The 14,691-nt window shown below is 46.6% G+C and overlaps 1 protein-coding gene across 13 annotated transcripts in view; it reads right to left on the minus strand.

Moving 5' to 3' along the window:
- The window catches only part of MYO9A (myosin IXA), a 166,117-nt gene that overhangs the window by 122,976 nt on the left and 28,450 nt on the right, over positions 1-14,691 (minus strand). For all 13 annotated transcript variants that reach the window (XM_015279073.4, XM_046899222.1, XM_015279070.4 and 10 more), the window contains one exon: positions 12,322-13,243. In XM_015279073.4, coding sequence (XP_015134559.2) covers positions 12,322-13,164 — 843 coding nt within the window. In that variant the 5' untranslated portion in view covers positions 13,165-13,243. The remainder of the gene's footprint in view (positions 1-12,321; positions 13,244-14,691) is intronic.

Below are 14,691 nucleotides of genomic sequence, written 5' to 3' on the forward strand. Positions count from 1 at the left end.
TTTTTATTTTATTTTAATCTTTTCCCCATTCTGTTCACCTCTGTCCTTTTCAAACCATTGAACACAGCCATCTCTGCTCAGAAAGCCCTTTGCTTGAGAGGTGACGGCCAGGTAGGAGAATCCACACAAACAAAACCCCATGCTGTGCCTTTTGTCAGCTCGCTAGGGAACCCCTGCCAAAAGTAAAAAGAAGCTATCTGTATAGGGTATCACATTTATAAGTGCATTTATAAGCTACTGCACATTTAAGTGGCTTGGGGAATACCAAAAAACAAATGCATCAACAGCATCTCCTGTAAGAGGCAGAAGCAGACGCTGACATCTCTGCCAACTCACCCAAGTGCAAACTCCCCACACCCTCCTAACCCAGCCCAAAACTGAAAGGGATCGGGCCACGGTGCAATTCAGCCAAAAGGAACAAAACTGAACCCAAGAAGAAAACATTTCAGCCATTTATTGGTAATAAACTGTCAGTGGTTGCCAGCACCCACCCAACCACGCAGCCCTTCCTGAAGAAGCACTGCTTTTGGTAGTGCGTGAGCAAAACAACGTGTGGAGCTGGCTAACTCAAGATGAAATCAAAGCAAATCTTAGAGTAGAAATGCAGTGTTTTCTCTCAGCGTACACAACTTAATTCTAAATTAAGGCCCATTTTACTGCTTGAATTTCCAACTGAAAGCTGGTGACTTAATTAAACTCTTAGGAAAAATTACTGCTTAAGATCCTTCAACATCATAACCACAAAGCAATTTAAAAATTACAACCACTGAAGTCCAAATGCAGACTTATGACTCCTGCAGACTTCAGCACAGCTCCCACGGATCCCTTCTACCTTCGGAGCTGATCGTTAGGGCAGCCTCGTTACTCTGAAAGCTTCGCACGCTGCCGGAGCGTGAACTGCCAGCTGTTCTCTCAACACCCATCTCAGCTAGCAGCGTGCCATTTTCCTACCAAACAGACAGAATTAACGCAGAAAACTTGAAATAGTTTGCTTCTATATGAATATAAGGGATTCTGCTTATTTATGAATCTATCTTAATGAAGCTTGCCCAGCAACAAGAAACAGCAAGGGCAGAAACAGCTGATCCCATCGACCTACAAGAGATTTGCAGCCTAAATAGGGGGAAGAGGAACCTACAGATTCCTAGAGCGCACAAGGGCTCGGGTCAGCACTGCTCGAAGCACCACTGATAGTCCATTTCCACACAGCACAGCTCTCACTAATAGCTCTCAGAGCTCTTTAAAAGCCCAGTGATCAATAAAGCACAATTGGAAAACTTCATCAGAGGGGTCTGCTAATGCTGTTAGAGATTAAGCAGACACTGATCTATGTTATCTCAGCGTTTTAAAGTTAGCCTGAATGGAAAGCTTGCCAACTTCAAAGCAGAGATGCAGAGAAAACAGTGTGCTTGGCATCCTACCATCCTCAAAACTCCAGGCTGACATCCCGCAGGTATGTTTGAGGGGATCATTCTTTGGGAAGAGTGGATATTCCCAGCATACTACCACCACTGTGACGTGCAGCACGGTGACTGCGCCGAGCGCTCAGCTGGACCGACCAGTGGTGGTTTCCCGAAGCTCAGCACAATCCCAGCTCTGGTTATTTGTCCTTTCACACCCTCGCGTGTGCCAATATCAGAAAACCCCAGAGCTGTGACCTCCCCATGCTGCAATCATGCGCTCTGTCAGCACACACGCTCACCCATCCAAGTACGCGTCCGCCCTGTCAATAACGCAGGCTGATAAGTTTAATTAATAGCCCCGCTTGAAAAACAGGCAAACATCAATAGGAACCTTTCCACCCCCACCCCCCCCGCCCCCCAAAATCATTATGCTTTCTCTCAGCTTTATTGAAATTATTTAGCTTTCCTGTACCAGATGAAAACCAGATGTCCCACAGAGGGAGCGGCCGCACGAGCCAGAAGGAAAAACCAAGGCAGCAACGAGCAGGGCCCACCCATTCATTACCCCCATATTTCACTCAAGCCATAAGGCTATTTATATTGCATCTCTATTATTACAAATATCGTAATCGTGATGTAATTCTGGAAACCTCAATTTTCTCCTCCGTAGCTGAGGAAAGGAGAAAGCAGCACGCGAGTTGAACGGCTCCAGCAAAGTTCCTTTGTGCTGCGTAAGCACTTTCAAAAGCTTTGCTCAGATTTTGCGGCATTAATGCCAATATTATGTTCTGTAATCCCTTTTGAAGCAGACCAAGCCCAGTATTAATGCAGGCTTACTGGCTCTTGGGTGCCCACTTGCCATACTAACAACATGAAAAAAGGACCTTGTGCACACGAGGTGATTCAGGATGTATCACCCCATGCACGCTCCTGGGAACATTAGTTTCATTCACACCATTTGCATCAGGAATGTAGCTGCATGATGTGATGAAAAAAGCCAGGAGTGAGATGAAATGATGAATGATTTGCAAAGTTTCTGCTATACACGAGGGCAAAACAGCAGATGACCTGTCCTCACTGGATTTTTGGTGTCACACTGGAACAGGTTGCCCAAGGAGGCTGTGGATGCCCCATCCCTGCAGGCATTCAAGGCCAGGCTGCATGTGGCTCTGGGCAGCCTGGTCTGGTGGTTGATGACCCTGCACACAGCAGAGGGTTGGAACTGGATGAGCATTGTGGTCCTTTTCAACTCAGGACATCCTATGATTCTATGATTTTCAGGCAGGATTCTCAAGAAAAGCACTGTTTTCTAACCCTCCTGCAAGCTTTGTTGATGTCTTTGCTCAAGGTGTTCTCATCCAATGCTTTTGGCAATAGAGCTCTTGAACTGTAATCAATTGTACAATAGCCATTATAGAAGCTGCAATTCAGAGCGCAGGCCCAGCTTCTTCAATTTGCAGAAGAAAAGCCAATGGGGAAATGCGCCTTGTCATGCTAGATCAGCTGCACAGAAATCAATGATCAATCCATGTTTGCATACAGGCAACACATACACAGCCAGCAACACTCAGAACCACAACAGCAATTGCATGTCACCAAGCAAGCATGGAGCTCTCACTGTGGGCCATTCACTCATTTCATAGAATCACAGAATGGCCCAGGTTGAAGAAGACCACAATGACCACTGAGTTTCAACCCCCTGCTGTGTGCAGGGTCGCCAACCACTACACCAGGTTGCCCAGAGCCACATCCAGCCTGGCCTTGAATGCCTGCAGGGATGGATTTCTTCCAAACAGACGTAACACTTCAAATTCTCCCAACATTAAGCTACTGTTGACGTCCAGTTCCATACCCCATTGTACGCCATGAACCCATGAACATACTCAGGCATTCACCAGGACCAAAGCAAGCAAGCAGCAACACCTCACCTTCCCATTAAGGGATGCAAGAGTTGCAATAGCAGGCAAAATTTCATTGCCAATGACTCTCCAAACTATTTCTGGTATCTGACACAGATGGACGAGCTTTTTCATAACATGAGTAAAGGGTTTTTGTTTTTTTTTTTTTTTGCTATTGTATGCATTCCACTGCAGCCTGAGAGTGAAGTTCACATCATGCTTCTCACAAGGAGGATGCCAAACCACAACCCAGCCAACCACGTTGGGTTTTACTTGATTAATCGCTTTGGCCTCCTGCATGACACCTCCAAAGCAGAGCCCGTGCTCAGCAGCGCAATCCCTCGATACGTGTGAAATATCCACACCCTGCAGCTGAGATGCAGAGGGAGGAGAAACATTTCTGCACTTTACTTTTCCTCGGAAGGTCGGCTTTGCTGCACGCCGGGGCGTTGCATTTTGTGGGGCTATCCATGGCTGACTGAGAGCTCTGGGAAGGGCAGGATGGAGACGGGAGGGAGCCGAGGCACCGCTGCTAAAACAAAAAGAGCAACCAAATGCAAAAGCTGCACGGTGCGTTTGGCAGCACGCTGGGATTAGATCACTGCGAATCCCAGCTTAAGCCCCTTAATAAAGTTCAAACATGAATTTCCTGACTAAGGTAAAAAGCCTGGCTAAAATTTATGAACTGCTGGCAAGTTTACCTCTATCCCAGAGGCCTCCAAATACCAAGAAAACTCTGGCCCACAAATGCAGAGTTCAGGCAGATAATTCGGATACATTCCTCTTTTAGCATCACTGGAGCTAGAGCTGAGGCAACGAGGAAATAAAGTGCAGTGAGAACAAAAAGATACGCTAGTGAAATATGAAGTTTGATTAACCCACGGGAGGTAAATATCCACTTCATGCGTTATGTGGCCATCACTCCCTGCCAGCAGCGATTTCAGGGCTCGCTCTCATGCACACTGCTGCTGCAGCACAGCTGGGCTCAGACACCAGCAATGCTATTCTGTGGCTCTGCAAACAACTGACTTACTTCACTAGTAAGGACACTACTCTCCAGAATGCACCCCTACTTTTTCAGAGCCTTAAGCTAAACTGCAAAGTGCTATTTCCAAAGCTCACAAAGTTTATTTTCAATTAAGAAGTGGATATGAGCCTCGCACAGAGGGACATTTAATTTCCTGCTCTGGGGAGGCAGCCCAAATCTTCCCCAGCTTCACCAGACCGCCCACTCCACCTACCAGCGGCTGATTCCTATCTCTGCCCTGAACAATGCCTTCTAAGAAGCCTCATTGTGCTCCTTTCAGAGCCCTTCTGATCTGCAGGGTGAGGAGCATTTGCAGTCCAGAGGAGGATTTGTACAGTCTGGGAACTGGGAATGCAAAGCTTGCAGCACGTGCAGAGGGCAGAGAGAGGCAGAGGGATGCAGCACCCAGCAAGCCCAAGCTTTCAGTGAAACAAGGCTTACCCAGAGGTGGAGGAGATGCCTTGTTATCTGTTACCTGTCACTAACTACCTGGCACTGACAGCGACAGATGCTCTTTTTTATTTTCATCTATATTCTGGGAACAATTTCTGCTCTTCAAGATGATTTCCTGCAGCACCGAGATCTCCTTCACTAAAATATATAAATGCAGCATGTAAATTCAATAGTTTCACTGTGAAATTTGGAAGCTTTAGGAAGAAAACCCACAGACAATCCCTACTGTTCATCCAGGAGAGATGCAGCACTACCCCCTGTATCTGCCCCTGCCAGCCTGCGTTTCCCAACTCTAAATATGAAGGAAGCAGTAATTCTTTCAAAGAGAAACTAATTTTGTATTTAATTAAAGTCAGTTCAATCTCTTCCTTGATCAGAGGGAACCAGAGGGATGCAGCGGTGCAGCTGAACAGCTGTGAATCATCATTGCAAAAAAAAAAATGTAATAAAAAGATGCCACGAAAATTTCATCCTTTCCTTCAATTTTGGTGAAGTTTTACAGGATGGGCCACAGCATCACTGACATTGCAAGAGTCACTGTCAGATTCAATTATTTTGGAAGCCAGAGGCTGGACAAGAGCCCTGCCCTCACCGTCTCAGCCAGCACACAGCATCACCCCTTCCTCAAACACTCCCAAAAGCATTTCTAGGCCAGCCCTCAGCTATGAGGCAGATGAAGGCTCCAACATTTTGCCCTCATCTCAGACACGAGTATTTTCACTCACCTGCCTTCCTTCTCATTTGACATCACTCACACAAGCCGTGCCCAAAATTACATAAACCAAGTACACCTGCCTGCTCTGTGGCCAACTGCAGCTCTGTGATCCCTACCACAAGTGCTGCAAGGGAACCCTATTTCTCTGTTCTTGTTCCCTGCCAGCAAACACGGTGATACTGCAAATCTAGAAAATGTTGGCAAAAAAAAATAAAAATCAGGTTTTCTTGTTTTATCTTGGCCAGAAATCACTGATTTTAAACTAAATATATGCAATATTGCTTAAAAAAAAAAAACAACTAGAATTGATTACAATTACCCAAATTCCTATTTCTTTTAGTAGTACTTGTGGATTATTTGGCTTCTTGGTACCCTTTGTAATGAAGCTAACAGATACACTTTACTTTCATGATTGTAAATAATCATAGAATCATGGAATGGCCTGGGTTGAAAAGGACCACAATGACCATCTCGTTCCAACCCCCTGCTACGTGCAGGGTCACCAACCAGCAGACCAGGCTGCCCAGAGCCACATCCAGCCTGGACTTGAATGCCTCCAGGGATGGGGCATCCACAGCCTCCTTGGGCAACCTGTTCAGTGTGTCACCACCCTCTGGGTGAAAAACTTCCTCCTAATATCCAACCTAAACCTCCCCTGTCTCAGTTGAAAACCATTCCCCCTTGTCCTATCACTGTCCACCCTCATAAACAGCAGTTCCCTCTCCTGTTTATACGCTCCCTTCAAGTACTGGAAGGCCACGATGAGGTCTCCCCGGAGCCTTCTCTTCTCCTCTTCTCCAAGCTGAACAAGCCCAGTTCCTTCAACCTTTCCTCATAAGAATGGCTCTCTGTAACTGCATTCCGTCCTGCTTTGGTTTTTATGATGCTCACTTTTGAAAACAATTTCAATTCTTAAGCAGTATTGCAAATCTTTCTCTATTCTCCCTGTACCCATGGTTGTCATTAGGGTTCAGACTCTCGAAAATTGAAACCCACTCTTCTTTTTATGAAATTGCTGCAACCCTGAAAATAGAACCCCCTTCTGGCTCAGCTTAGCTGGGCACCACGCAGCTGTAAACCAAAAGCAAGCAGCGTGCCTCCCTTCCTACAGCATACCCATCATACCCCACAGTATCACTGCAAAGTAATGCAGAGGGTGGCAATGAGTAAGAGTTCCAATCCTAAAAGCTGCCTGGATTCACTATGGCTGCAAATGAGCACGAGCACACGGTCCCTGCTAGGGACACTCGGGGTTACTTACACCACTGGAGGAAAAAGGTGGAACTCTGAAAGAATGAAAGCAATCTGAAGGTAAACATGGAAGGCAACAATTGAGAATGAATGGTAAAACAAAGCAATTGCCCCAGAATATGAGGCAAGGGGGTGAGAAGCACAGGAGGAAGGGAAAGATGAGATAGGGGAAAAAAATGGCATGTTTGGACTCAGAGGGTCAACAAACAGCACTTCTTCCAGCAGAGGCAGAGCTCTGCTTGTCGCCCACGCCAGGGAAACAGAATAGCTGCCTATGCTCATAAACCTGCTTGAATAACAAAGCACTTTTCCTTCAGTCATTTCAGGTCAGAAATAACCATCTCTGTCAATGAGATGTAATAGAGTGGACTTTCAGATATTTGGGGGGGGGGGGGGGTAATGAAATATTTAACGACAATGGCAAAAAAAATGTCGAATTCCATCACTGATGCATTCAATCTGGATATTCCACGGACTGTAAAGAAAAAAAGATTGAGTGATTCAAAACTGGCGAAGCAGATGAACGTCACACTGATACAGAGGCATGAACTGCAAAACACCACACCTGGGAAGCACTGGTGGGAAGCATTTAGTGCAGGGGCACTGCTGTGTGCCTCCCTCGTGCTGCTGCTGCTGGAGGCCCACACAAGTTCTTCTCATGTTAGGCACCATCGGGGTGATCTGTGCTGGGCCCTCTCAGGCTGCTCCGTGCATTGGAAGAGGAGAATGTAATGCTTCCATCCTGGCTGCTACGTGAAGCACCAATGCCTAACTCACAGCACATGGGAGCAATAGTAACTGGATGTATTCTAGGTTAAAAATGATAAAAAGTGAGCAAAGAGACAACGCTTTGCCTCTCCCATTCATATAAAGCCATTTTTAAGATAGGAGAACTCCAGGGCATATGGTACAACCTCGGAACTGAAAAACAGTGCGCTGAAAATCGGACCCGGGGTACTAAAGTTGATGTTCTCATTTCTGTTTTCTGACAGAAGAGATGCTGCTGACAGAGCTGTCTCTGCACAGCACTGGAGGAGCAGCTCAGGATGCTCCTCACCCAGCTTTGCGTTGGTGGCTCCCAGTGATGGCAGCTCCTCCTTGTCCAGCGCTGAAGGTCCGAGCCAGGCCCAGCTCTTGGAGTTAATGGATCTTTCGCTCTGCTCAATAGCTCTTTGTTCAGCTCTGGACACGTTTGGAAGCACAGCCTGCAGCTCTGGCAGGGGAGCAGTGCTGCACCTAGCTGTGGCCAGCTGCTGCCGGCAGCTCCCGGCTCAGGCAGGGGAGGGAGCAGCCTGCTGCTGGCTGGGGCCAAGCTCCATACACTCAAATTAAATAGCTTTTAATTGCTGCTTACATATGCCTCCAACAATTCAATGAGAACGAAAAAGGAAGGCTGGTTAGACTTCCAGACCCTAAGAGCGAAGCCGTAAGTTCCGTGCATGACCAGGACACACACTGGTGGTGTAATAACATTGCTCCAGAAGTTTAAAATAAAATCCAATTACCATTAAGAAGAGATGACTGCAGAGCTGTTCCTAAGATCCCAACACAAACCCGCACCTACTGGGAAGGCACACAGCCCTGCACCCCTGCAGAAAGCTCACTGCTGTTTTACAAAAGCAACTCAAGCCATCGATTCTTCCTCTCTTTTTTTGGCACCGACTATCAGTGGTGAATGACAGCAACAGCTCCTATGCACAGCCAGCAACATTCGCTGGCCTATCGCTGAAACATTTCTCTGTTATTATTTTTAAACAATTGAGAGATCCCTGCTGGGACGTGCAGAAGATGCATACAAACAGCTGCTTAGAAAACGTGTCTGGCTTTTGTAGTTTGCAGTTCAGTACTTCTTGCGACAAACAGGAGATCCCAAGATGCCGGGATCGCTATGGGCTGCCTAACAACCCAGTGCCAATTCCTTGAGACCCGGGCACATCCATTACCTGTCAGGGGTGTGTGGAAATCTGCTGCTTCTCCTTTTATGCTGAGAGTAAAAGAGAATGATGTATTGATTTAATGGATGGAGTTGCACTCGGTCCTGTCCAGCAGCGCTGACACATGGTTGGCTCCTCAACGGGTGGACGAGAGCAGTGATGGTTCCGGTGGCTGTGGGCAACACAGAAACTCTCCTCTTCTAATAGGCGTAAAACCATGAAAATATCAAGCTCATCTTGATGCTTCTAGCTCCTTTAGTTAAAGGGAAAGTAGTGTCTTAAACAATTGTCATAAACAAGTTTTGGAAATCGATACTGGTTGGAGCAAAATGACAGCTGGTGAGAAAATGCTCCTGCACTACAACTCCATATACAAGACTTCCAACACTGCCAGCTTTTCTGGGATTTCTCACACCGTTACCTTCATGCTGAGAGCTTAGTTATTGCCATGTCACAAAGAGACCAAGATATCAGCTTGCAGTTCTCCATTAAATGCTTTGTAAAAAACAAGCATGTATTGTTTACGAAGCTATTTTGCACAGATACGTCCCCAAAAGTTTAAAGACACATGGATGCCTCGAAACACAACCAAGACCTGCCTAAAAAACAACAGCATGGTGGGTCACAGTGTGTACCACGTTCTTTATGTCAGGAGTTCAAAAAGAAAGATGGGAGACCCAAGTTTCCTGGATTTCCCCAGCACAGAGGCTCTTGAGGGCTCCTTTGCAATAAAAATGTCCATTGCTCATCAGGAGTAATAAGCAGCTGAACTGTTGCTGCTTATCTGAAACGTTAACTTCACCTTCATACCTCACATCCCATCTCACCCTCAGGTTGGTGTTTTCATCTCTTACTGGGATGGAAGAGAGAGAGAGCTAATCTAGGACTGGAAGCTGTGCATGTTTGGGTACAGTGAACCAACACAGTGAATGATGCCACCAAGAAGGGCTGAATGCTCCAGAAGGGGACGGAACTCAAAGCGGTTTGAACAGATACGTAAGTTGGAGGTAACTGCTACAAAACTGGTGACCACCAGTAAAGGACCACTGAATGCACACAAAACGTCTTCAATTTGCACTGCATTATAAATGGAGGAGAGTAAGTGGCACACGGTGTGTATTCCACAGAGTTCAACTATTTCACAAGAGCCCTGTGAGTACCTACAGGTGAGACACACCGGTAACTGGAAGTCCTGCAGTAACAGCACTTCTGGAGAACAAACCTCCTTTGGAACAAGAATAAAAGTGGGAACGTTTCTTGTTCTATATGTTGCCTATTTCTCTCTCTAAAAAAATGTCAAATTCTTGGAGAAAAGTGTTTCAGTGAAGGACATTCATACAAACCACATGTGCATAAACGCCTGGCATGCTTCGTCGATGCCTTCTTAAATAACACCAGGGCTGGCATCTAAATGAAAAGCAACAATCTATATGGTAATTAAGCAGTGAAGCTATGCACCCCACATCCCTGATGGAGCATCAAGCTGAGCATAATGAAGTTTTCATCTGAAGTACGGCATGAAGTGTATTGGAAACAGAACTGCATAGGCAGTTATTCCTCTGATATCTATGTAGAACATCTGAATCTGAGAAGCTCAGTGGTGGAACTAAATACGGCAGGAGTTCTGCTCTGTGGCAACCCAGCCTTACTGCTACCCTACTGAAAATGCCATCTTCCATAGGTAAATAGGCTACATAAGGAAATGGGAAACTATACAGAAAAATGCAAAGAAAATCATCAATTCACACCAATTCAAACCTTGCCTTTACTTAAAAAACATGTGGTATTTAAGTAATACCATTTACCATGAGATGAGCAGAGAATTACATCATTTCAGCGATGCCAGAACTGGGCACAAGCGATGGGATTTGGCTGAGGTCAGCCAGCAGAGTGAAACAGCCCTGCATAACCACTCTGAAAAGCACTACTCCAAAGCAAGTCTGCCCACTGAATCTCCTATTAGGGAAAGGGAAGATACTTCAGGCTTATGTCAAATGCATGTCAGAAGGAGGCACCCCTACACCCAGCTCCTAGACAACACCACAGCATTCAGATGACAATAACAGCTTGCCTTGGAAAGCACAGCTTGGACAGAGCTCGCGGGAATCTTGTAATGACCTCTGCAAGAAAAGAGCTCCAAAACAATAGCCTTGGGCTATTCCAAAAGGTAAAGCAGGAAAATAGCAGAGCTGCAATAGCAGAACCTTGCACTCACTACACTTCCGCTCCCTCCATGTGAGTGTGGCTGCAGAGGTATTCCCAGGAACAGGCTGTGCTCTTGGAAGCGTTCTGCAAGCAGGCGGGGAGCTAAATTGGAATGAGTTCCTCTTATTTGCTGTGCTCTAGTCTCAAAATCCAAAGTCGAAGCACCAAAAGGTCTGCTGCTGTGCACTTGCCTCTTAAAAGGCAAGCCTGAGATAAATGCAATTTCATTTTCGATACACAGAAGGAGAACAAGAGGATCCAAGGAGGCTTCTGAAGGAAGGGAAAAGAACGAAGAAAGAGGAAAAATGATACAGATGTTCAGCAGCCACCACAAACACAAGAAATCAAGAGATCAACCTGCAAACTGTTCTCAAGGTAACAAGCCCTCAGAACCAATCCCCTTTGTAGATACCTTTTTAAGTCAATTCTAGGAAGCGGATGAAAAACAGAGGTATGCACATCTTATCTGTAAGGCTACTTGATTTGTGACTACGTTGAACAGGACTGGCGGACCAGAAGAAATGCTGGATTAACCCAACCTCGGAGCGACCTGGAGGCAGCTGAAGTGCAACACCAGCAGCGCAGCTGCCAGAGCAAAGGCATGCAAAGTTCTGCCCCAAAAGCAAAAGGAGCAGCAGCCAGGATTCCCCAAGCCCACAGTGCCCGAGCCCAAGTCCTCGGGCTCACCAATGGTATGCCGACAGGGAGAGCTGCTATCGCTGCCTGCAGCTGCCAGAACACTTGCAGTGCTGCAGGAAGGATGGCCAACATATTCCGAGACACCAGCCAGGAATTAGGATACTCCCAAACACACAGATGAAAGTTCACTCAGAAATAACAAAAAATGACAATTCCAATGAAAACTATTTCAACGGATTACACAACAGGCTGAAAGCAAATCAAAGTATGGATTACCGCACCCCACCTTTAGACTTCCATATCTGTAAAGCAAATGTCACGGTTTGTTCTATTTCATTTCCTTACTAGAAAGGCCCTCAGAAAATAACCAGTCCTATAAGCTAAACTAGGTACTGATGACCAGAAAATAAACTGTTGGATATTAAAATTCCTCTTGATCTACCCCCCAAGCTCAGTGGAGCATACATAAAAAAAAATACCTATATGCTACAGTGCCACGAACTCAGTCTTCAGTATACAAAATAAAGGTTACTGGCAATTCATGAAAGGTATGAAGGAACACTCGAGTGAAAACAAATGCATCAATGAACGTGTCAAAGCCATTTGCTGCGATTCTTTTCCCTTTTCTGAATCACGTAGTATTCTCCAGGCCGAAAAGCAGCCTTTCGTTATTGCTCGTCCTGTTGTAACACACTTTATTATCAGCATTTACCAGACAGCCTCGTAATAAAACCGCAACTACTTGGGTTTTTTACACCACGAAAAACTTTCCACGCTGCTATCATTTCCATCTTACCTCAAGCACTGGTCCGGCTCCAAGAATAATCTGTTCGACTCCGCTAGCAAATCCCTTCTGGCTGAGGGCAGTGAGGTGATGAATCAGAAAGTTTGTGCTCTGCGTCTTCCCCGAGCCGCTCTCTCCTGAGATCACGATGCACTGGTTCTTCCTGCGCTGCAGCATGGCATGGTAGGCCACGTCCGCCACAGCGTAAATGTGGGGCTCCAGCTTGCCCAGCTGGTGGTTATCGTACATTTTGACATACTTAGGGTTATAAATAGGTAGAAACTTGAACGGGTTGATAACTATGAGGATGCTGCCTACGTAGGTGTAGATTTTCTCTTGCTTGAAGCGGTTTCGGAGGTTCTCCAGGAGCGTTTTCTCGTTCAGGTCAGGCAGGCCGCACAAGTCGTCATAGTCCTTCTGCTGTGGCTGGGGCAGGAAGCCCCGCTCCACCATCCTGCGGCGCTCCTCCGTCACCCGCAGCCAGGACTGCAGGCTGCCGTAGTGGATGGACCCATCGAGGTTCTTCTCCCGCAGGAGGAAGCGGTAATCCTCGCCACTCGTTCGGTTCTCGAGAGCCATGCGAGGCCACAGCATCATGCGCTGGACCGGGCAGTCGGTGGGGTTGAGGATCCATTCCTCCCCACCAAACTCCTTCACTTCCGCGAGGACGTAGCATTTTGTTTTCTCGAGCTGGAGTTTATTGATGAGCGAATCGATCACCTCGGCAGCAGTGGAAGTTTTCCGGGCGGTGATGGGGCAATAGATCGTCCCTTCGGCGATGCTCCCGGGGTAGATGTGCAAGGTGTACTCGCTGTCTTCAAAGCGTCGTCTGCCTCCAACATCATTCACACTCATATTGGATCCTTTCCCATCAGTACCTGCACTGCATAGCGGGGACGGGCCTGGACGTTGTCAGGTCATCATGCTATCAACACTGGAAATGGAGAAAAAGAAAGAGGTTAAGCTCAAATGCTGCCTGCTTCAGGCAGGAGGGGGAACAACTGTTTACAAGGGTGGATAAGCGATATGGCAAGGGGGAATGGTTTTCAACTGAGACAGGGGAGGTTTAGGTTGGATATTAGGAGGAAGTTTTTCCCCCAGAGGGTGGTGACGCACTGAACAGGTTGCCCAAGGAGGCTGTGGATGCCCCGTCCCTGGAGGCATTCAAGGCCAGGCTGGATGTGGCTCTGGGCAGCCTGGTCTGCTGGTTGGCGACCCTGCACATGGCAGGGGGTTGGAACAAGATGATCGCTGTGGTCCTTTTCAACCCAGGCCATTCCATGATTCTATGATTCAGGCTCACCACAACTCAGAGCCACCCACATCACCTCAACCTTTTGCTAGTTTTTCCGTGGCCCTGAGGCATCCAAGATAGAAGCAGTCCCCTTGGTTTTCCATCCTTTCTCATTTTTACTGAGAATAAAATCGACACAAAAAGCCTTCCTTTGGGAACAACACACCAGACAGCACACTGACCCAACAGTGACACAGCGCTAACGCCAAAAGCTCCTTCAGTTTTATCAAATATCATTACCAAATAACTCATAGGAGAGTTAGTGCCTCTACTTTCACGTTTACAAGTCTCATGCAAACCTTAGGCAAGCATCATCCAGCCGTGACTTTGGAAACCTTTGGTTCTCCCAACACTGACTTCCCTTTGCACATAAGCTATGGATTTTCTAGAGCCTCTAAGAGAACTCATCCTACACTGAACATAAAATGCCAGCTTAAGAAGCTGTAATGAGCCACCTTAAGGGCACATCCCAACCGAACAGAAAATGCTTTCTCTCTCAATTCAAAGGCCCTTCTGACAAGCATTTAAAGTGACTCTTGAAACAACGATTTATTTGCCTAGTCACAAGTTCAAAAACTGCCCGTGACTCAGCTCTCACGAGGTTCAAGTTGTCTCCGATTGGAAATAGATGTAATTCCTGCACCACTTCAAGAATCGAAACTGCTGATAAGCCTGATGCTTTGCTGCAGCACTAAAAGGACGATGATCTTGCATTGATTTCTTTTACCCACTCCCACTGCTGCTCTGAAATCCAGACTGTGATATGAATCACCCAATTTGTACTGTTAGGGTGCATGACACTCTCAAGTCTTAGCTGCTTTGCATTGAGACAAAACGACCCCTCATCTCTCCTGGGAACCTGGTCCTTGCCCCAGATCTATCACCCCACAGCAGTGGATATAACCCTTTTTCTTCCAACCCATGAGGGCTCTAACATTGGCACTTTTGCATCCACCAAGTCCACCTTCTCCCAGTGCGTCCACATTAACAGCAGATACGACACATTACAGCCCACTCACTCACGCAATCCCTTTTTTATTTCTCTCATTCTGCCCAAAACCCACAAAACTCAAACCTCTGATGCTGAA

This window comes from Gallus gallus, chromosome 10, assembly GCF_016699485.2.
Source record: "Gallus gallus isolate bGalGal1 chromosome 10, bGalGal1.mat.broiler.GRCg7b, whole genome shotgun sequence".
In the NCBI taxonomy this organism is placed as follows: Eukaryota; Metazoa; Chordata; class Aves; order Galliformes; family Phasianidae; genus Gallus; species Gallus gallus.